We start from the raw sequence: 23,539 nt of genomic DNA, 5'->3' as shown, positions 1-23,539 counted from the left end.
GTCTGGAATCAGGAACTGGGGGCTGCCAATGGCCATGGTTCCTCTCCTACTGTAACTATCTTTAAAAACCTGAATTCCTTTTTGATACGTTCATTCTCTAACTCCCCTTTCCCTATCCCCACACCATGAACAACGCCCTTGCTTGGAAGGGCTGCAGGGAAGGATTAGGCAAAGGGAAGCTCTTCCGGCCAAATCAGGGAAGAGATAAGACCCAGAGTCCCATGCCCTGCCCCAGATTCCTGTCCCCGGACATCTTCCGGAGTCTCTCTTACCTTCCAGGATGTCCTCTTCCCTATGATAACAGCAGTCAGTCTCTCAGCTTCCTGCTGCTCTTGCCTCAACTTCCTCAGAGACTCTTGGAACTTCTCCTTAAAGAAACATCAGGGCAAGCAGGGTCAAGCACGAACTTGTCTCTGTGCCCAGAACGGAGTGAATGGGGAAGAGATTATGCTGACCTCGGAAGCCTGTCTTGCAGGGGCTGAAGAACTGAGAAGGCCTGAGGATCTTTTATGCACCGGGGGTATGCATAAAAAGCCAACGGGCACAGGCTGATTCTCTTCCCTCCTAGGCAAAGAAGCTGCCCATGGAGGACTCTCCTCTCACTGCCACTGTACCGCCCACACTCGATCCACCCAGCCGCTAGTTACCCCACAGCAATCTCCTCATGTGGAGCAGGTCTCGAGCAGCAAGAAAGAGAAAGTCTCAGCTCTTGGGCAGGAGGCATTTTCTAGGTTCATCCGCCAGGTAAATGGGAAAACTACAAAGAAACTAGATTACAGCATGGAGAAAAGCTACAGTCTCCGGCCTTCCCTCCGTCTGGAATCCTACCTGGTACTCGTGGGCAACCTCCTCCATAAGGACCGTGTGGTGACCACGGTGCTCCTGAGACCGCTCGCAAAGCCAGCAAATGAGCTGCCCGTCCTCCTTACAGAAGAGCTGGAGCTTCTCTCCATGGTGTGCACAGAGAATCGCCTTCAGCTGCAACCCGGGGCCCAGCACCACCTCTCTGAGCCTCTCCGCTATGTTGGCCAGGTGCCGATTCGGCCGCAGGTCGCCAGGCTGGTAGCTGGTCTGGCACACAGGACAGCTGCCTTCCCCTTCTTGGCCCATCACCGATTCTGCGCTGTTCCCGGAGATGCAAGCCTGGCAGAAGCTGTGGCCACAGTCTATGCTCAGGGGCTCTGTCAGGAGCTCCAGGCAGATGGGGCAGGTCACTTCATCTCGTATGTCCACCAGGACCGCTGAGGTCATTGTAGCTTCTCTCCTGGCTCCTGCCTGCCCAGCTGGGATTTCTAAGGTGCTTCTTGCTTATAGAATCCTGGGTAGATGGGCAAAAAAAAAAGGGGGGGGGGTCAAGGTAAGAAATGAGTGTGAATAAAAGGATGCTGAGTATCCCGGACAAACAGGTCAGAGACCTGGGGTCACAGGGGCTTCTTACTCAAGCTTCAAACATGTTGTTCCCCCCCAGCTCTTATTAGACATCAATCCTCCGTAGAACAAGGATTATGATTTTCCTCCACTCCTACTGGACGGAGGGACCAACTGAAGCCTGTGAGAGGAGTAGCCTTGAGTGAGCCGCCATCTGTTTGATCTTTTCTCACCCACCAGAACACACCCTCAGTGTTGAAAGCACCAAAACACACTGCTGCCCCAGGATGTTTGCACTTGCTGTGACTGTTTCAAGAAAGACCCTTCACCTTAATATCTGCCTGACTCAGTGACTTCATTCCACATTCTCTTCACATGGTCCCTTACCAGAAGAGTTGGCTCTGTCTAGCCTAACTACAGCATGGCCACCCATACAATCACTCTCCATATACTAACCTGCTTGATTTTCCTTTTTATCACCACCTAATGTATATATTTATTGCCTGAATCCTCCCACTAGAAAATAAGCTCTAGAAATCAGACTGTTTTTGTTCATTACTGTATCTTCAGAAATAGTGTCTACACACAGGTTCTCAAATTTTTTTTTAATTTTAATTCCAGTAGAGTTAACATACAGTGTTATATTAGTTTCAAGTGTGTAAGGTCCTCAACTTTTGATGAATGAAAATCCAGAACCTCCTTTGTCAGGAGCTTTCCCAAGAGAATCATTTTATTGTGAAGACACTTGTACCTTCTAACAGCTCTGTTCCTCACAGAGCCCTCTCATCCCCCCTGGTCACCTTCCCAGAAATGCTGAAGAAACAATGACCATAATAACCCTGAGGTAATATTTTTACAACACTTTTTTAAACAATAATAATTTTTATTATGCTATGTTAGTCACCATACAGTACATCCTTAGTTTTTGATGTAGTGTTCCATGATTCATTATTTGCGTATAACACCCAGTGCACCATGCAACACGTGCCCTCCTTATTACCCATCACCGGCCTATCCCATTCACCCACCCCTCTCCCCTCTGAAGCCCTCAGTTTGTTTCTCAGAGTCCACAGTCTCTCATGGTTCATTCCCCCCTCTGTTTACCCCTCCTTCATTCTTCCCTTCCTTCTCCTACCAATCTTCCTATTTCTTATGTTCCATAAATGAGTGAAACCATATGATAATTGTCTTTCTCTGCTTGACTTATTTCACTTAGCGTAATCTCCTCCAGTCCCATCCATATTGCTGCAAATGTTGGGTAATCGTTCTGATGGCTGAGTAATATTCCATTGTATATATGGACCACAACTTCTTAATCCAGTCATCTGTTGAAGGGCATCTCAGCTCCTTCCACGATTTAGCTATTGTGGACAAAGCTGCTATGAACATTGGGGTGCATATGGCCCTTCTCTTCACTACATCTGTATCTTTGGGGTAAATACCCAATAGTGCAATTGCTGGATCACAGGGTAACTCTATTTTTAGCTTTTTAAGGGACCTCCACACTGTTTTCCAAAGTGGCACAAAAACAGACACATAGACCAATGGAACAGAACAGAGACCCCAGAAATGGATCCTCAGCTCTTTGGGCAACTCATCTTTGACAAAGCAGGAAAAAACATCCAGTGGAAAAAAGACAGTCTCTTCAATAAATGGTGCTGGGAAAATTGGACAGCTACATGCAAAAGAATGAAACTTGACCACTCTCTCACACCATACACAAAGATTAACTCCAAACGGATGAAAGAACTCGAAGTGAGACAGGAATCCCTCAAAATCATAAAGGAGAACACAGGCTGTAACCTCTTTTACAACCTTTTTATACCTAACTGTGGTTTAGAAATCACAATCCCCTGCTTTCCTCATCCCTCATAGAAAACTCTGAATAAATAAGAGTACTTTGGGCCCTTTGACAAAGCAATAGAGACGTTAAGTGACATTATCAAATCAAACACCTTGTAAGCCACAGGGTTGGCAGAATCTAACATGTCCAGTCATGGTTCAAGGCTCCATCCTCAACCTCAGAACTTTCTCCACACATCTGGTTGTAAAGGTGATAAAAGTCGATCACAGACCCAGTGCTTTAGGGGAGCGGAAATGAGAAAGGTCCTATTTGAAGAAATTTCACCACGGCCTGTCATAAACTTTGACAGGAGTCTTAGGGGACCCGTGTGCTGGTGGGAAAGGGGAAAGGTGGGGTGGTGGAGGCCACATGCATCCTAGTGTAGGACCCCAGGAAGATGTGTGCCCATGGGATGGCTGGCACAAAGAGGTCTTATAGCATTTCAGGGAAGTATTTTGGAATCACGAATGGGATAGAAGTGTCAAAGCGGGAGGAAGGAGGAATGAAGTATTGGTTCATACTAGAGCATGGATGGACCTTGACATTAGGCCAAGTGAATGAAGCCAGACACAAAAGATCACATATTACAGAATTCCATTTACATAAAATGTCCAGAGTAGCCAAACCTTAGACATGGAAAATGGATTAATTGTTGGGGGCTGGTGGGAGAAAGAATGGGAATAACTGCTCATAGGTTTGAGGTTTCTTTTTGGGGTAGTGAAAATATTCTGGAATTAGTGGTGCTGGTTGAACATATTTGGGATTATACCAAAAAAATACTGTATACCTTTAAAGAGTGAAGTTTATGGCATGAGATTTCTATCTCAAAAAACAAAGTGTATGCAAGGGAAAAAGAAGAGGGGGAGGCTACCAGTGACCTCCAGTCCAGGGCTCTCCCAAGCCCTCAGCTTGCACATAAGATGTGTCCTGGGAGAGGCCTAGGGTCAAGCATGGTTCTGTAGCTGGTATGGGGAGATAATGAGGTATGAAGGTATTTGTTTCAAGAACAGTAAATAGGAAGGCAGAAAATCATCATCCATACCATTTTCTGATCACTTCTTATGGGCTAGGACTCTTTACGGACACTTTATAAGCAAATCCCACAATACTTTTATCATGGAAGTTTAATAACACCTATTTAAGAATGTGAAAAGTGAATTTCTTAAGAAGGTATTTAACTGCCAAAAGTCTCAGAGTGAGTAAGTGCCAAAGTAAAGATTATGATCCAGTTTTATGTAGCTCCAAATCTCAGGTTATTAACCCGTGACCCATCGGGTCCTTAAAAGGAAATGTTTTCTTCATGCTACCCGTACCACCTGCAAGGGCACTCAGGTCATGACATGACTGCGCTGATTCAGGATAGCCCTGTTCTTCACACTTAAAAGCATCCAAGGGGCGCCTGGGTGGCTCAGTCATTAAGCGTCTGCCTTTGGCTCGGGGCATGATCCTGGTGTTCTGGGATCGAGCCCCACATCAGGCTCTTCTGCTAGGAGCCTGCTTCTTCCTCTCCCACTTCCCCTGCTTGTGTTCCCTCTCTCACTGGCTGTCTCTCTTTCGGTGGAATGAATAAATAAAATCTTAAAAAAAAAAAAAAAAAAGCATCCTACACTCTTGCTAAGCTATCTGTAGGCTCCCTCCCCAGCCCCACTCTGCTTCATCCCTGGCAGCACAACCCACAGACCTAGGCTGCTTCCTTCTCCCTGGCAGTCTAGGGCAGAAAGGAGGGCACTGGTGCTAGAGTAATGTAGACCCAGGTCTAAACCCTGAATTTACTGATCTAGTTTTAGAACACTGGAATGATTCCTGATCTGAGCTGTGGCTCCATCTTTCGTTTCTCATTGCTGAGATCAATTCCTCTCTTAGGAGTACAGTTGTGATAATTACCTGAGCCAATGCACAGAACAGTCTCAATAAAAACTAGTCATGGCTACATTTATGCTGGCGCTGCTCTCCGATCCTTCAGTGCTCTTATCTGCCACCAGGAGGAAAAGGGTCTCTTAATATTTTTACTGGGGACAGACCAAAGTCTGGTAGAGAGAGAGATCGATATAAATATCTGTCGTAAGAATTTATGAATCACTTTCTCACCCCTTTTCATTTCTTCTTACTTCTTTCGGACCTAGGAGAAAAATCCACTATTTCAATTCGTAACAAGATTTAATGAGATGGCATGTAAGGACAATGTGAAAAAGCCTGACCTGAGCCAGCTGTTTCCGTGTGCCCGGGGCAAGGGTCACTTAAGAAAGCTAGAAGCTTCTCTACACAACTAGAGATGCTAGAACTTACTCTAACTTTATTGTTTGTGCTGAATTCAGATAGATGCCCTCATTGAAAAACACTATTTTGTTCTCATTATTAGAAGTTTTCCGTTGTGAAACTATATTACCATTGTCTTAAATCACAATGAGAATGTTTTAAAGACATTTTTCTTATGTATGTATTCCCGTAAGTGTAGAGTGAGTGAGTGTGTTCTTGCATTTAATCACCTTCCTTGTAAGCCACGTGCTCGGCTTACCTAGCTGGAGTCTTGTCTGGGACATTACGGAAGCGCCAACTCACAAATGCACTGCCTCACCGAAGTCACACTAGCCCTGGGGTCCCGGTCGTGACCTTCAAGTACAGGAGGGGCCATGGGGCATTTCTGCTTTATAGATGCAGTGCAATGCAGTAACAGCCAAAAACTGGAAATAATCCATAAAACCATTAACTGGAACATGAAGACATTTCGTATGTCCATACGATGGCATATTGCCAAACAATAAAGTGGAACTGATACTTACAACCAGATAAATCTCAAAAGCATGATACAAACGGAAAGAAGCTAGATTCCAAAGGTAAGTTACTGTATGATTCCATTTATATGAAATCCTAGAAAAAATAAAACTATACTATCTGGAAATAGACTAGTGCCAAACCCAGGGCTGTGAGAAGGGGATTAACTGCAACAGGACAAAGGAACTTTTGGGGGCGATGAAAATGCCCTTTACAATGGACTGTGTTGGCGGTTGCACAACTGTGTACATAACTCACCAAATTGTATGCCTTACAATTGATTTAATAGATGTAAATTGTAACTCATGAGAGCTGACAAAAACAAAGAAGAAACATATTGAGAAAAGTTGAAGGCTTGGCTTTCTGATTGTCTAAGCATAAATTAGAACCGAGCTGTCGAATATGGCAGCCACTTGCACACTTGAAATGTGGCTGGTCAAAAATGAGATGTTTTAAGTATAAAATACACACCAGATTTCAAAGATTTTGTTAGAAAAAATAATCGAAAATATAACACTAATAGTTTTTATATTGATTACACATCTTAATATTTTATATTATTAATGCACTGAGTTAAATAAAATATATTCAAATCAATTTCACCTGTTTCTTCTATTAAATAAGGCCACGGGAAATTTAAAATTATGTATGTGGCCCCATTATATTTCTATATTTCTTTTCCACCTAATGCAGTCCTATAGATATTCAAGACAGTGAAAGATTTTTGAACAGAAAAGATGCTGTAAGAGTTAATGTCTCTTGTCAGAGGGTATAAAATTGAGGCTGCAGAAAGGAAGAAATTAGTTAGCATGTTTGAGTAGACCTTGCCCAGATCCCAGCAGGCCCTTGACTACCCGCAGCAGCGGAGCGCAGCCCGGAGGAGACAAGGCAGGTCAATTCAGTCTCCCAGGAAGTTCTGTGTCAAGAGCAGTGACCCGACTGAGAGACCACAGCCTGGCTGTGTGAGTTCAGATCCCAAAGCCCTGTGGATCGAATCTGCAAATGAAAGAGGCCAAATTCAGGACCAGGTGGAACTATTAAATCAGAAGCAGATGCCTGAGAAAGAATGTCGGGTGGTCCGCTATCAGCATTGGCATCCGGTGGAGCTCTTTATGCAGAATCTCAGCCTCACCCTGACCCCTTCAGTTTCTGCAAGTCAATAAAGGTCTCCAGGTGACTCTATGCACATCCACGGGTCAGAAGCCCTGTCTTGCGTAAAGGCACTTCCTTCCCTGGCAGATGCCATTTGGGGGGCAAAATAGCTGGAAAGAGGCGGGGGGGGGGCGCGGAAGAATTAGAGGATAGGCTGATAGATCGGAAGCATTCTATAGAAAGGAAGCTCACAATTCAGTATCAAAATAGCTTCAGAATAAAAGTCAGTGTCTGGGCAGGGAATACTACAGGCTAGCCCCGGCCGGGGGCGCAGAATGAGTTAGAAGTAAGATGGGCAGCGCTGCCACCCAGCTGGGAGCGCAACTGAAAATGCAGCAGAAACCTAAATGGTGGAAATTGCATTAAGTGAGTTTGGTTTCTTATGCTTAGGGAAAAATAAGATGTATTTTTTTACCTTTGTGTCGGGTTATATTCTATTTAACCTATTATCTGGGATGGATTATCTAGCAGGGGGCACTTGATAAATATTGGAATTGGAACATAATCAGGTTCAAATTCTTTTTTAAATGTACTTCCAAAGAATCTCTATCCCATGCATTTCAGAAACGTATAATTTAATAACTTTGCAAATTCTTAAAATATTGTCCTGCACAAGTTTTCTTCTCCCTGAGTTTTAGATAATGCCATTAACCAAGGCTTTTTTTAAATGGACCGTTCACAAAATTCTTATTTTTTCCCTGCATTTGTGATATTCCACGCGTAATTCCAAATTTTTAATACTCTTGTTCTATTTTCACTTGTTTAGATGTTAGGCATATTCTTCTTCATTGTAGTGCATTTTAACATTTTGTTCCCCACTCTATCTTGCAAAAATTGTTCTGACTGCAATTTTTTAAAAGCTCAGCGTTGACTTTGTCAAGAGTAATGATTTAACTTACTATTTGTCAGGCAGTCGCCTGTGTGTTTAAACCTTTCCCTCCACTTAATTCTCACCAAAACTCTAGGGTGTAAGTATCACTTCGACCCATTTTACAGATGGGAGAAAAAACCGGAAGCTCAAAGAGATCAGTGTCAGAGGCAGAATTTGGACACAGGATCACCACCCATTTCTGCATCGACTGATTAACTTAATTAACGTTGTCCCTAATGTCACCGAGCTCATTCGCAGTGAGGATGAAAAAGAAATGAAAATAAAATGATCAACATCATGAGCTCGGAAAGGGAGGGACCGCATCTTTTATTGCCCTCTCACCTCTGCCAGGAGTGACAGCAAGTGGCCTGTCACAGAAGGGCAGACGTCTCCCTGTGACCCGCCTACCGACAGAATGAGCAGCCCCCGGGGAGTCAAGACTCCCCCAGTAGTTTTGAGTAGACTGTGAGGACCGGGGGCTCGAGGGCCCGGCCCTGGAACAGACCCGCAGGTCGGGCGAGGGCGGAAGCCTCACCCCCCAGCTCCCCGGGGAGAGGTCAGGGCCTCCCGGGTGGAGGATAAGCGGTGTCACTTCCTGGGGGCAGAGACAGCGATGGGGGAGGGGATGCTGACCTCGGAATCCACGCCGGTCCCACGGTTTGCACGCATTCCCGAACTCAAAACTTTCAGGGCTGCTTTCCCTACCTCCTGCGGCCCGGTCACGACCCTTTGCACAGACCACCCCGGGTCCCGAGCCAGGAGTAGCCTGGCCTACCGAGCTCCCTTGCCAAAGTTGAGTCAACTCAAAACCGCGGAGGTCTCCCTCACTCCTGTCCACCCGCGAACCCGCAGCCCAGCCTGCAGGGCGGGTCGAACTCCCGGTACCAGAGCGGACAGCGGTGGCTGGCCAGAAAACGGAGTGGCTCACTAACCTGGACTCCGGGGCCTGGATCCGAGCCGAGGACACACGGCTGCGGCCACCTCCGTCCCAGCCGAGAGACTCCGGGCCCAGAGGCGGGGCGAGGCAGGCGAGGGCTGCTGATAGGGCTGCTGATAGGGCTGCCTGTCCAGCGCCGCGCGGTCCTGCACTCCAGGGGTGTGGTCGCCGGGGCCGCACCTGCCGGCGGGGGCGCTGTTCTGCTTACCTGTGCGCTGCAGGTTGGGGCCTTGGAGAGCACCTGAACACCAGAGATGGCGCTTGCAAATCTTCTTCACTTGAGTTTTCTGACCTCGTGTCAGTGTTGAGGAACACTGATAGTACACCTGTTGATTCAAACGTCTGAATAAAAATATCCAAACTTATACTAGTAGGTAAAGATAACCGCTTCGCATCATAATGGTATGTTTTGCAAAAACATCATTAAAAAATTTTTTTAAAGATTTTATTTATTTATTTGACAGAGATAGAGACAGCCAGCGAGAGAGGGAACACAAGCAGGGGGAGTGGGAGAGGAAGAAGCAGGCTCATAGCCGAGGAGCCTGATGTGGGGCTCGATCCCAGAACGTCGGGTTCACGCCCTGAGCCGAAGGCAGACGCTTAACCGTTGTGCCACCCAGGCGCCCCAAAACATCATTAAAATTTAACTTAAAAATTATATCTGCGGTTTTAACCTACGTGACCTATGTACCCTATGAGAGATCATGTATACGGGTCTTTAGGTCCTTGTGAATACATGCAAAGCTTATGAAGCCTGAGAGCTGTAAGTATAAGGTTTCAGGGGCACAGTAACTCTTGAGACGAAAAGGAAGGGCAAACTTTTGGCCCAGGGGAACCGAGGAGACGAAGCTGACCTGGTCTGGGAAAGTGCATTGGGGGAGGAGGGCCTACAGGAAGGAGGGAGGGGTCCAGATAAAAGTCAGCGCAGAAAGGTTGGGCAACAAGGATTTTTCCACATTTTGTTTACCCATTCATCAGGTTTTAGACATTTTGGATTGTGTCTGTTTTTTGGCTTTTATGTATAATGTGACATGAATTTTCTTGTACAAGTTTTTTTAATTTTGTTGTTGGTTTTTTTTTAACCTAGGCTTTTTTTCTCCCTTGGGCATATACCTAAGAATAAAACTACCAGATCATGTATTTATGCTTGAGAATCTTCCAGATTGTTTTCCAAAGTGAATGCACCATTTTACATTCCCACCGGCAGTGTAAAGGGTTCTAATGTCTCCATATCTCCGCCAGTATTTGTTATCATATGTCTTTTATAGTCATCTTAGTGAGTGTGAAGTGGTATCTCACTGATATTTTAATTTGCATTTCCCAAAGGACTAATGGTGTTACACATCTTTTCATACACTTTACTACTATTTGCATATCTTCTTTGGAGAAATGTTTATTCTGTTCCTTGGCCCATTTTTTTAAATGGGTTGTCATTTTATTATTAAGTAAGAGTTCTTTTATATATTCTAGAAGCAAGTCCTTTATGAATTCTATGATTTGTAAATATTTTCTCCCATGCTAGAGGTCGTCTCTTCATTTTCTCGACCGCATCCTTTAGAAGAACAAGTTTTGAATTTTCCCAACTCTCAGATTTACTCCTATATATTTTTTAAAATTTTATGATTTAGCTCTTATACTTAGGTTTATGATCTATTTCGAGTTAATTTTTAGGGTGTGAAATAGAAGTCCAATTTTATTCTTTTGCATGTAGATATCCAGTTGTCCCAGGACCATATTCTTTCCCCACTAGATTATCTTAACATCGCCGGCAAGCCACTAAAGAGTTTTAATCAGGTGTGTGTGTGGGGGGGATGGTAGGGGGTAGCTGGGGAGTGACATGTTCTGAATATGTAAATGTCACATAAGAAGAGAGCACCTGGGGGGCGCCTGGGTGGCACAGCGGTTAGGCGTCTGCCTTCGGCTCAGGGCGTGATCCCGGCATTGTGGGATCGAGCCCCACATCAGGCTCCTCCGCTAGGAGCCTGCTTCTTCCTCTCCCACTCCCCCTGCTTGTGTTCCCTCTCTCGCTGGCTGTGGCTGCCTCTATCTCTGTCAAATAAATAAATAAAATCTTTATTAAAAAAAGAAGAAGAAGAAGAAGAAGAAGAAGAAGAGAGCACCTGGCAGCAGTGAGCAGGGTACAGAGGTCTGCAAGTAACAAAATGCCTCAATCCAGGGAGAGTAAATGTCTAGCTATTGCTTTAGTACAGAGGAAAGCATGCTTCACTAGATGCTCTTGAGTTAGGATAAAAGAGAATGGATCTGTGAAATAATTTGTTTTCTCTCCATGCAAATCAGTGATAATGTATAGGGAGGATCAAGGATACATAACTCTAGATGTACGTCCAGATTTCTTACTCTCTCGTCTTAATGATGACATGAAGAGGTGAGGTAAGAGATGAAGAATGGAAGTAAGAAGAGAAATATGAAGTGATAGTCCAAGGAGAACCAAAGGAACATCTTTCCAGGGAAAGCACCTTGAAGAAACTGAGCAAAGGGCCAAGGAGAAAGCTCAAGGGAGTCCCGCTCTTAACGACGGCCTGGGGGGGATGCAAAATAGGTAAAGGGAATTAAGAGTTACCTACTTGAAGTTACAAAATAAATGTCACAGAATGAAAAAGTACAGCATACGGAATACAGTCAATAATACGGAATAACTTTCTATGGTGGCAGATGGTGACCATCTTATGGCAGTGAGCACTGAGTAGTATATCGAATTGTCGAATCACTCTGTTGGACATCTCAAACTAATATGACATTGTATGTCAACTATACTTCAATAATAATATTTTTTCAAGAAGTCTGAGGTCTAGGTCTGAAAAAGATACAAAGGAAAGACGGTACCTCGCACAGGAATTAGCTCAAAACTCTTTTCATCAAAATCTTTTTTCAGTGTGAGGGTGAATAAATCAAATAGTGGATAATTGATTCCATTCAATACAATTTGCATTTCTTTTCAGACTTGCATTTCTCTCAGGAGACTAGCTTCTCCAAAATTCCAGGGCAAATGCCACACTGCTTTGCTCTTTTTAAAATGTCTTTTTATCTTTCCAATCAGTTTGCGTTCTCTTAAGTTTTTCTTGATCTCTCTTATCTCCTGGACTCTTATTTCCCCTCAGTGTTGAACCCCAACTTCATGCAAGCCCAATCCACCCACCCTCACCCTTCACAGGCCTTTGACAATTCAGTTTTTACTCCTGAAATTCAGCTTATCACGGAAAAGATAGTGAAGGATGGAAATCTGCTTCAGGAAGAAAGCCTGAGAAACTCAACTTACATTTGTTTGTCCAAAATTAACTGGCATGTCAGGTACTAATAGGTGTTGTCCTGTAATGTGTCTGCTAGTTTACTTTCCATTTAATAAATGTCTTTTATGGGTTGTTGTTGTTGTTTTTTTTTAGATTTTATTTATTTATTTGAGAGAGAGAAAAAAAGCAGAGTGAGGGGCAGAGGGAGAAGCAGACTCCCCGCAGAGCAGGAGGGTGGCTGCAGGGGATTGATCCCGGGACCCTGGGTTCAAGACCTGAGCCGAAGGCAGACGCTTACCTGACTGAGCCACCCAGGTGCCCCAATGGGGTTGGATTTTATTATCCTATAGGCAATGGAAAGTGTAACTATTTGTATTCTGGGTAGATCTTTTGGGTGTCTGGGGAAGGTGGCAGCCAGGAGGTACACAAAGCTGAACCAGGGGACCAACTAATAGATGATTAAACCAGTCCAGATGAAACTAGAAGAAGGCAACAGTTAGAATATGAGGTAACTGGTAAAGCAAGCCGCTGAGGTGGCAAGATCAGGCTGTGCGATCGAACCATATTTGAGGGAGAAACAAGGAGAACCTAAGACTAATTTTGCATTAAGCTCCCGGGAGGATGGTGAGGCTCTAAACCCTAGAGATCTTATTTTGCATCTTTCATGTTCCCTGTTGGGTTTCTAGTATAGTCAGCCTGGGTCCTGCTTTTCCGACCTCAGTATTAAGCCTTTCTCGAAGGGGGTGTGTTCTGTGATTTCTGGACGCTTCCTTTTCTCTCATAGGTGGTGCAAAGTGTCCTAGAGGGGAGTAAAGGAGTATATGGATGCGGCGGGGTGGAGACAGTTAATCACTTTGTCTTGTGAAGTATGCTATGAGCCCTCGTGAGAACCGTCGGGCAAAGGAGACGGGATATTGAGAAGCTAGCAGATACGGTCCCTGATCTGGGTAATAAGGAGTCACGATTAGCAGGAATCGACGGATGTCTATATTAAGAGAACTTGGCAGATCTCGAAGTCAGTGGGGAGTGTAGAATATAGGAGTCTCAGGACTAGTAATTCTCCCAGATTCCTGTGTTCTTACATTAACACCCATTAACTTATAAATGGATAAACAAACGTGGTATGTCCCTGCCACAGCAGATGATTCAGCCGTCCGAAGGAATGAAGTACCGGTACGTGCAATGACACGGATGGACCCTGAAAACAGTAGAAACCAGTCCAAAAAGATCACATATTATATGACTTCATTTACGTAAAATGTCCAGAATTGGTAAATCTATAAAAAGAGAAAGTAGTTTAGTGGTTGCCTCAGGCTGGGAGGTGGGACGGAAGAAAAAGGGATACTGGTTTTGTTGGGGGAGGTGAGTAATGGGGACGCTCTAAAACTGGTGGTGGTGATAGCGACACAGCTTTATGAACATAATAAACACTGAGTCATACACTCAAAACAAGTGAATTGTGTGGTATGTGAATTACATCTCAATAAAGCTCTTATTTAAATGGAAAGAAAGAAAAGAAGAAAGGAAGGGAGGAAGAGAGAGAGGGAGGGAGGAAGGAAAGATGGAAGGAAGGAAGGAAACTGGGCTTATCTCCTGGAGCAGAAACAGAAATGCCAGGGGCGCCTGGGTGGCACAGCGGTTAAGCGTCTGCCTTCGGCTCAGGGCGTGATCCCGGCGTTATGGGATCGAGCCCCACATCAGGCTCCTCTGCTATGAGCCTGCTTCTTCCTCTCCCACTCCCCCTGCTTGTGTTCCCTCTCTCGCTGGCTGTCTCTATCTCTGTCGAATAAATAAAAAATCTTAAAAAAAAAAAAAGAAATTAGGAGATAGGGCACTTCCCATCCCCTCCCCAACTCCCTCCTCCTCCCCCCCATTAGTGCTCTCCCACTCTCTTTCTCATAAATAAATGAAATCTTTAAAAAAAAAGAAGAAAAAGAAAGAAATGCCGGATGCTGGCCTCTCAGTCTCACTTATCTGGTGGCGTGACCCCTTTATTCAGGGCTTCAGCGCTGCCTCTCCTCTTCCATTTAGCTTTCTGTGTCAGGGTCTGCTGGACAATGGCCTTTACACAGCTTCTTCATGGCCCGAGGTCAGCTTTTCTTTGCTCACTACCCAAGCTCAGGTCACACTTTAAACTTGCAAAATCCCCTCCATCTCTCCACTCAGCACCAGCCCACTGCTGAAGTCTGGTAGGGGAGGTGAAACTCTCAGTAGGGAGGGTGAAGGGCACCTGGCTTCACTCACCTATACCTGCCTGTGCAGAATGGGACAGAGAGCAAGGAAAAGTTCTGGGGGTGGGGGAGGGGTAAAAGAGGAAAGAATGGGATGGGACTGGAGGAGCCCAAAAGTCTGCTATAGGGAGGTATTCAAAATATGTCCAGTCATTTTCAGTGCGTACTTTTGTCAGGAATGCTGCAACACCAATGGCGAAATTGAAAGAGGAAGAAATGCCTGCCCCAAGCAAGGAAGAACTGTGACAGGATCTTGAAGAACAGCAAATACAAAGGGCTTGGATATTACCAGAGGCCAGTAGACAGTGATATTGAGGTCTTGGCCTCGGGGATGTTTATTTTTCCTCCGTGATCTGAAACAAAAACATGCCCGCATCCCACGTGTTCAAAATAATTAACAAGGAGAGTCGAACTGAAGCATAACAGTATGGTTAATAGTTAAGTATTGATTAATTGTTGTTTTACAACTTACCCTTCCTCTATATTATGAGGAATATTGTTTTTAAGATTCAAATGTTTTGTAAGCACCTAAGAGGTCCTGGAGTCTTTGTGCATTTAAAGGCAGAAGGGAGCCTGGGAGAACTTGACTGCCTTGTGCAGAATAGGTGAAGTCCATCTTGTCCAGAGGGGCATGGAATGTTAAGTGATGCCCCAGGAATCAAGAGAGCGACCCTCTGCCTCTGAGAACACCAGCCCTTCCCCAGCCTCCACATCTCCAGAGGCTGGAGCAGCCAACAATGAGTTCTCCTGGACTTAGCCGTCGCACCTCTCTCCCCCCGGATACTCACCACCACTCACTGCTTTGAGACCATTAGGAACAATGTCACTATGCATTTTATCCCTGTTATGTCACATGCAAGAAGGTCATGATTCAAGGTCATTGCTCAGACTCTTATCGCCCTAAGGCCCTGGATAGCCCTAGTTGTGATTCCATATTCCAGCCCTCTTAAACTTTTGAAATCCTCCCCTGGACAATCCGAGACTCACAGTCATCTATCAGTAAGATTCCCTGTATTATGAACTTCTTGGAATATTATCTTTACATTCTTGGTCTCGCCCCTGGCTCTTTGTCTCTGTCTCTGTCTCTCTCTCTCCATTACTTTCTTATCGTGATTCTTGATAATTCAATTCATAGAGGATCCTTGCTTATACTGACCTTCATTCTGTTCACTACCTTTCCTAAAATAAGCTTGTGTTTCATCCTTTCTCAGTCCCTCCTTCCCATGGTCATGCTGCACACCCTGTTGTCACCAATAATTACAAAACCTTTCTATGACCTCGGTTTCAATCCTTTCACTCTTTCTCTTTAGGCGCCATCACCATAATTTCCTTTAATCCCACCATAATGAAACTGGTTCCTGACACCTATTCCCTGTCCACAGCACCCCCTCCACGTCTGCACTACTCTCCAATATTCCCAGTTTAAATTCCACTATTATAATCACTCTTTGACGTGTTCATTCAAAGACTTTGCCACTCTCCACCTTCTTTGTGGGTTCTTAGCAAAATACCAACCCTGTTTATATTTGGCTCTTTGCTGCTTTTTCTTCACCAGTTAGCTGACCATGGTTAGAGAAATGCACACACACACAGCCCTCACTTTAAATTCATGTGAGTCTTTAATGCCACATTTTTTTTTCTCCTCCCGCTCTCCCAGTCTCTCATCTCCTTTCTCATTAAAGGATTTAAAACAGAGATAAAATCCACAACATTTATACAAATATAAGATAAACACATGTCGAAGATTTATTTAATTCATTAATTAAAGAAGGAACCAGGAAGATATTAAAATCAGTTTAAATAAGACTATGACTTAAGGAATGAGAATGGAAACATTCGCCATCCTATATAACTTACTCTCTACACTAGTAAAAACATACCATTCCAACATGGTTTTGCTATTTTAGGAGGCTCTCATCCAGGAAGGTAAAAATTTCAGGTAAGTTTATTATTCAACATAGAAATACATTCATATGTGATCAACTTCAATAGATAGAGTTTATTTCTCAAGACTTTTCAAGCCTCCTTACCTCAAAATTCTTCTTACCTTACTGTTTCCATCAATCTTAAACTGTTATCCTTACTCATTCTTAATTAAGCCGCTGAATCGCAAGACCCATCTTGAACAGAACTCCAAATGTTTGTAAATATCTCAACTTCATCATTCTCCCTTGAAGACTCTGTCTTTCTTCTTGTATTAAGACTAAACTTTGCCTTGTTTTATCAACAGATTATTTATGGGTTACTCTGAGGGAGCCAGCAGTTGGCAAGAAATTTGTGTTCTCAGCAGACAAAATTACTTTCATTTGCCGTGAGCAGGAATCATTTGCAATGCCAGACAGAAAACATTTGCTTTGTTAACATTTTCTACAATTTATAGGGTTGTAAAATAGCCTAGACCCCAGTCAATCAAAGATAATCACAGTAGTACATCCTTATAAAACCAGATAATTCCCGGAGTCTGTTAGACAACACCCAAAATTCCACTCCAAGAGCACCAGTAATCTTTTTCTCCCGTTTCCCTATCTTTGCCAATGTTTCCTGACAATTCTTGTGAAGTGTCTCTCTAGGACCCAGCCTCAGCGTCCTGCGGTTTTCAGCCAGGATGGCCAGATGGAGAAAGGGCTAGAATGTTCTAGGTGTTCTAGGTTGGAAGCTGATCCAGTACACGGTAGACAGTAGTGTAGGTTTGGCTTTTTCCTTGGCTGACTCTTCTCCCAGATTCTGAGGATGCAGCCTCTCTGGATGCTGGGGGCATAGCTGGTGCTCAAGGTACTGTCAGAAGGTCCAGGATGATGACACAGGTTATCTCCTTCCTTGTTACTCATTAGCAACTCTTTCTTAATTCAGATTGGTGAGATTCTGTTTCTTTCAAGGCCTAGAAGGCTCTCAATTTTTTCAAGGTTATTCAGACTGAGGGGTGAAGGACCAAAAAAAAAGAATACATTACCAAAAGTTACTAAAGCAGTTATCAAGAATTTGCCAAATGGAACAGATACCCTAGGGCTGTTTGATTCAAATCATAATTGATATGAACAAAAATACGTAAATAAGGCTTTTTAAAAAGCCTTCTTAAAATTTATTAAAATTTAATTCTTAAAATTTCTTAAAATTCAACTTCTTAAAATTTATTAAAATTTTAAATATGTATAATCTATCATCTGACTCTTCCACTTTTAGGTATTTAACCTACAGAAATACAGTTCTCCCAGCGATGCACACACAAGTATACCTGAAAGGAAGTGTAGTCCAGCTATTGTATAATAGTGACACATTTTTTGAATAAAGATTTACTTATTTATTTTAGAGAGAGAGATGGGGGCAGTGGGCAAGCAGAGGGAGAGGGAGAAGGAGTCTTAGAGCAGCAACCCGGCTGAGCGCGGAGCCTGACACAGAACCCTGAGATCATGACCTGAGCCAAAATCAAGAGCGGGACGCTGAACTGACTGAGTTCCCAGGCGCCCCAATACTGACAAATTTGATAGCAACAAAATGTCCATTAAAACACCATTTATTTTGTTATGTCAGGCTAATCTCTTTAATAATCAAAACAACTCTGAAGTGGGTGTTACCACATTTTACAGAGAAGGAAAAGAAGTTTAAAGAGATTCGATACACTGCCTAGCGACAAATGGCTAGTGTGTACTGAATATGGTGACTTTCTCTAAGTCAAGTCTGTGTGGCTTTAAAGTCTTTGTGGAACTTGGGAAATGTGCCACTCCTAGTAAGCACTGGGGCCCAGGATTCAGACTCCATTTAAGTTTTTCAACTATGTTAGTATTATAAAAATTTTGCCATAAATACTAAACTTGGGCATATATTGTTTTGTACCTGTGAAGCCATGTCTAAAAGGAAGTTTCCTGTGTGGTTGCTGGATCAAAGGATAAATGCACGAGAATTTTGTCAAGATATTTTCAAATTCCACAAAAATTCTGTTAAATTTTATATTCATGAGCCATGTATGAAAGAGCTTGTTTACCTAAATCTTTGCCGACACCATGTTAATCCTTTTAATTTATGCCAATCTGACAGGAGAGAAATTGTACTTTGGTATAGTCTTAATTTCATTTTCTCTTATTAGTAGTTAAGCGTATTCCAGCTGACTTTGTCCTCTTTCATTAGACGCTTAATCTTTTTTTCCTACATTTTATCAGCTCCTTATATATTAGGAAAAATTAATCATTCATCTGTAATATAATTTGAAAATATTTCTTCCCAGTTTGACATTGACTTTTGATTTTGCTTATGGTGTTTTATTTTGGGGGTGGGGGGACTTGGCTTTGGTTTTGGTTGTTTTGCCATGAAAAAAGGGAAGTATTTATTATTGGAAGATTGTAGGGATGTCTCTGTGGAAGAAACATATCAACAGAAAACTGACTGAAAGGAGGGAGTGAGTCATGTAAAGATATAGGAAGAGGGAGTTTCAGGCATCAGATTGACAGTTACCAGGACCTGAGGAGGAGATGAACTTGGCGTGTCTGCAAAATAGCAATCGAGTCTGTAAGTTTTGTAGTAGGTGTACTTAGAGCAATGTCTACAACAATTTCTAAATACGGTTAATTTTTATATTTAAAAATTTCTTTTCATTGAATTCAGTTACTATAAATATTAGATTAATTCTTTTTTAAATCTTGTTTTCTCTTTCCTATTCCTCTACGTAGAAATAAAATTCATGTATGATTACACAATCTGTTCGGGTCTCAGGACTACTTTTTTAAAAATTCTATTAATTAACATATCGTGTATTATTAGTTTCAGAGGTAGAGTTCAGTGATTCATCAGTCTTATACAATACCCAGTGCTCATTACATCATGTGCCCTCCTTGATGCCCATCACCCAATTACCCCAGCCCCCAGCACCCCCCCACAGCAACCCTCAGTTTGTTTCCTATGATTAAGAGTCTCTTATGGTTTGTCTCGGGACAACTTTTTATTAATTATAGGTAATGAGCTATTAATTGAGTTGGATGAGCTATTAATTAATAATACTTAAAACAACAATACAAAAAAGCTATATTTGCAAAGCATTTATTATATACCAAGCACTGTATATATGTTACATGATATATATTTTCATATATTATATATATTATAGGAATATATATAATACATATTCTTATACACACACTAAGGAGAAAAATGCAAGTGAATGCTGAGAAAAGTCTTGTTTGGATGGTAGATTCAGGTAAGTTATCACATTTCCCCTAATCAGTTTTTCTTAAGATGGTGGGTTATCAGAAGGTATTGAGTAATAGTTGGAAGAAAGTGGGGTGGGTATTACTGTAGATTTCTAAAAAAGAAGTCAAAGGTGGGTTTGAGTAGAGCGTGTACTTAAATAAATCAGGACATAGATGATAATAGCTCAGCGATATCTGGAAGATGTAGAGAGGAGGACAGGCTGAATACAGGAACAACTGATAGATATGGAAAGGGATTAAGCTGAGGTCAAGTCGAGAACATTTATTTAGATTCCTGGGCAAGATGTGAAAACATCTGTTTAGCCCCTTCCCAAATCTGCTTGGTTCTAACTCCATAAATAATGGGATTCAGCATAGGTGGGATGACCACATAGAGGTTGGCCAGGAGGATATGGACACAGCGTGGGATGCGTCTCCCACCAAACCTGTAGGCAAAGACGGAGAAGAGGGCAGGGATGTAGAAGAGGAGGATGACACAGACATGGGAGCCACACGTGCTCAGGGCCTTGGACCGGGCATTTCGAGAAGGAAGGCGGAAGACAGCTCGGAGGATGTGAATGTAGGAAACAGTGATAAGGATGATGTCCAGGCCTGTGGAGAGTAGAGCGGCTGCCAACCCGTACCAGACATTGATGGAGATATCAGAACAGGACAGACGGGCAATGCCCATGTGCTCACAAAAAGTGTGTGCAATGACGTTGATCCGGCAGTAGTGCAGGCGCTTGAGAAGAAAGATGGATGGAAACATGATGAGGAAGCTGCGGGTCAGGGTGGCAGCGACGATCTTCCCAATGACCGTGCTCGTGAGGATTGTGGCATATCGCAGTGGGGAGCAGATGGCCACAAAACGGTCAAAGGCCATGGCCAGCAGGACGGCAGAGTCAGCCACGAAGAGGAAGTGGATAAAGAACATCTGGGTGAGGCAGCCATCAAAAGAAATGTGGCTAGAACCTAGCCAGAAGTTGGCCAGTGCTTTGGGCATCGTGGAAGTGGAGAGCAAGATATCGGCGCTGGCCAACATGGACAGGAATACATACATGGGCTCGTGCAGGCCTGGCTGGGAGAGGATGACACAAATCAAAACGCCGTTGCCTGCCAGGGCGGCTACATACGTGGTGCAGAAGGGGATGGCGAGCCAGACGTGCAGGTGTTCCAGCCCAGGGATGCCAACGAGGAAGCAGCCTGCCACACGTGTGTCAGAGTCGTTCATAGCAGCTGTGCTGCTGGCAGATGAAAGGGCCGTGATTTTCTTCACCTGTGCCAAAGTGGACACATAGCTTCAGACTTCATATACACCAGCAGAGTGCACATAAAGGCTTGCAAACAACTACAAGGGCTGCACGCACTTCCAGGTCCTATGACCACGATGGGCTCGGCACAGGCGTATTCTCTCTAGACAATGACACACGGGCTCTGCACAAAGAGCACGATGACAGACCCTACCCACAGAAAGGGTCTGTGTTCTTATTCGGAGGCTTGCAGTATAGTTCTAGGACTTTCACAGGGCTCGAAAACATTGCCAGACCCAGGACAGTGCCACAGGTTCTGGAAAGAACAGGAATAGCTAGAACACCAAAGCCAATCTCTATAATCTCTGTAGGTATGTGCGCTGTCATGAGCTCTGCACAGGAGGGCTACCGTCCCGCGCCAAGGAGCAACTGCTTCTGCGTCTGCTCTGCCAACTGGACTGCGTGATTTTGGGCAACTTACTGTCTCTTCTAATTAAAACTTTTTCTGATCTTTAAAATGAGCATAATTGTTGTCCTGTTGGTTTATTACATTAAATTTTGTCTTTGGAAGCCTTATTAAATGGTGTGGTGCCTCTTGCGTCACCCATCTGTCTCTGAAGTGTGGTGCTGTCACCAAGAACAAGAAGGAAGGTGTGGAACAATGCTTCAGGAGCTGAGGTCCTCAGACCAGCATCATCAGCATCATCGGGGAACTTGCAGATTCTTGGACCGTACCACAGACCTAGTGAATCAGAAACGGGGCTAGGAGGCAGCAAGGCTACCAGCTGACTGTGATGCGTGCTAAAGTTTGTGAGCCACTGAGACAAGAGCTTTTTCCTTTCTATGTAATCTAGATGTCTATCGCTTCTGCCAGAATCAGTGCTTCTCAGTTTCAATTGGTTTCTGCAGCATTCTCCCTGGAAATGCTCAGACTTCCGCTAAATATTCTTTTTTTTTTTTTTTAAGATTTTATTTATTTATTTGACAGAGAGAGAGACAGCCAGCAACAGAGGGAACACAAGCAGGGGGAGTGGGAGAGGAAGAAGCAGGCTTCCCAGCGGGGCAGGGAGCCCGATGCGGGGCTTGATCCCAGGACCCCGGGATCACGCCCTGAGCTGAAGGCAGACGCTTAACGACTGAGCCACCCAGGCACCCCCAGACTTCCGCTAAATCTAACCAGTGTTAGCTCACATGGTCAGGATGTAGAGAAAATGACGACCATGCAAATAGTCTTTACTACATCAGGCCACTTGACCCCTCAGTCCTACCCACTTATCCTCACAATGAACATATAACTTCTATCACTGTCCATATTCCTCTTCCCCTAACAGAACTTTCCTCCAGTATAACCCAGACTTCAATTTTGTCAGGAGCCAACTCCTGATAGTATTATTCCGCTCTCACAAATTTATCTTATCTCTGCACCCATTCTGCTCTCATTTCCTCCAGTCTTAGAGAAAGTCATGTGAATGTTTCTTCCGTGTTTCAATGAATGATTCCTTTATCAGACCTGGAATATATTTTACTTCACCTAGGCATAAAAAAGTTCCTTTAGGTTATTTTACCTATTTATTTAGAGACACTATAAATCAATTGTAATTTCCTATACTGGCAGCAAACAACCGGAAAATTGAATTTAAAAATTTCCTTATAATATAAACATAAAAGCATACAAAGTATATGTTAAAAAATCACATACTTATAAATAAATGTAACTGAAATTCGCAAAGCCTCTACCCTGAGGACTACAAAATATGGCCGAGATTTTTTAGAACCTAAGTAGATGGAGATGTACACCACGTACACATCAGAGGACGCAGATGATTGTGAAGATACTGATTTTCTCAAAATAAATCTGTAGTTTGTTTTTTTAATTTAATTTTTTTAACAACTGGCAAATAAAAAATTGCATATATTTAAGGTGTATAATGTGGTGATCTAGGATATGCATACAGTTGTGAAATTATTGCACAATCAAGTTAGTTGAGATCCATCACCTCGCATTGTTACTTTTTTTCTTTTAAGATTTTATTTATTTATTTGAGAGAGAGAGAGAGCACAGAGGGAGAGGGAGAAGCAGACCCCCTGCTGAACAGGAAGCCTGATGCGGGGCACAATTCCAGGACCCCGGGATCGTGACCTGAGCCAAAGGCAGATGTTTAACTGACAGAGCCACCCAGGTGCCCCTCACATAGTTACTTTTGTGTGTGTGTCGTCTTAAACCAGCTGGATAAACGTACACATACTCATATCCCTGCGTGTGTGTGTGTGTGTGTGTAAATGTGTGTGTAAATGTGTGTAAGTATGTATGTATGTTTAAAAGAATAATTTCCCATCTATTCTCTGAATCCTCTTTCTTTCCCACCCCCTCAGGGACTTTGTTCTGTCCGTCACTCCTCTCTTATATATCCTCAATTTCTCCTAATTTCTTTGATCTTGTTTCTTGGATCTTTTGCATTTATAAACATTCAAGTCTTTAGAACCTTGAAAACAAACAAAATAACAACAGCTATCATAAAAATATATTATTCCACTAACCTGTTCCACTATTTACTGTTCTTTCTTCTTTCCTTCAAAGTCAGTCCTTCCATAAACGCCTCTTTAGGTTTTGATTTCTCTACCCTCCACTGGTTCGCCTCTTGTCTCCTGGCCTTGCTTTCCCATCCTCATCAAGGGTTACTCTGTCCCAG

At 43.4% G+C, this 23,539-nt stretch overlaps 2 protein-coding genes across 2 annotated transcripts in view; both read right to left on the bottom strand.

Moving 5' to 3' along the window:
* TRIM6 (tripartite motif containing 6) overlaps positions 1-9,023 on the bottom strand; it is a 15,272-nt gene extending 6,249 nt beyond the window's left edge. Inside the window, exons 1-3 of the mRNA XM_026489601.4 lie at positions 8,939-9,023; positions 829-1,318; positions 273-368 (exon numbers count right to left, since the gene is read on the bottom strand). Coding sequence (XP_026345386.1) covers positions 273-368; positions 829-1,251 — 519 coding nt within the window. The 5' untranslated portion in view covers positions 1,252-1,318; positions 8,939-9,023. The remainder of the gene's footprint in view (positions 1-272; positions 369-828; positions 1,319-8,938) is intronic.
* On the bottom strand, positions 8,934-23,539 carry LOC113248230 (olfactory receptor 52B6). The gene is made up of 4 exons (XM_026489588.4): positions 23,388-23,539; positions 19,914-20,875; positions 12,657-12,738; positions 8,934-9,269 (listed from the first exon to the last, which is right to left on the bottom strand). Exons 2-4 carry the CDS (start codon positions 20,828-20,830, stop codon positions 8,934-8,936), a joined length of 1,335 nt encoding a protein of 444 aa, XP_026345373.2. The 5' UTR covers positions 20,831-20,875; positions 23,388-23,539.

This window comes from Ursus arctos, unplaced genomic scaffold (genome assembly GCF_023065955.2).
Source record: "Ursus arctos isolate Adak ecotype North America unplaced genomic scaffold, UrsArc2.0 scaffold_22, whole genome shotgun sequence".
NCBI classification, from domain to species: Eukaryota; Metazoa; Chordata; class Mammalia; order Carnivora; family Ursidae; genus Ursus; species Ursus arctos.
The sequence above is the reverse complement of the archived record's forward strand: the minus strand, read 5'-3'. Positions and strand labels throughout refer to the sequence as shown.

Coding starts and splice junctions, on each gene's coding strand:
- LOC113248230 (XM_026489588.4), bottom strand. CDS start 20,830: ATGAACGACTCTGACACACGTGTGGCAGGCTGCTTCCTCGTTGGCATC. Junction 12,739..19,913: donor TGGGAAGGGGCTAAACAGAT/GTTTTCACATCT, acceptor TCGATCGCACAG/CCTGATCTTGCCACCTCAGC. Junction 9,270..12,656: donor TTCTAGTTTCATCTGGACTG/GTTTAATCATCT, acceptor TTGAATCAACAG/GTGTACTATCAGTGTTCCTC.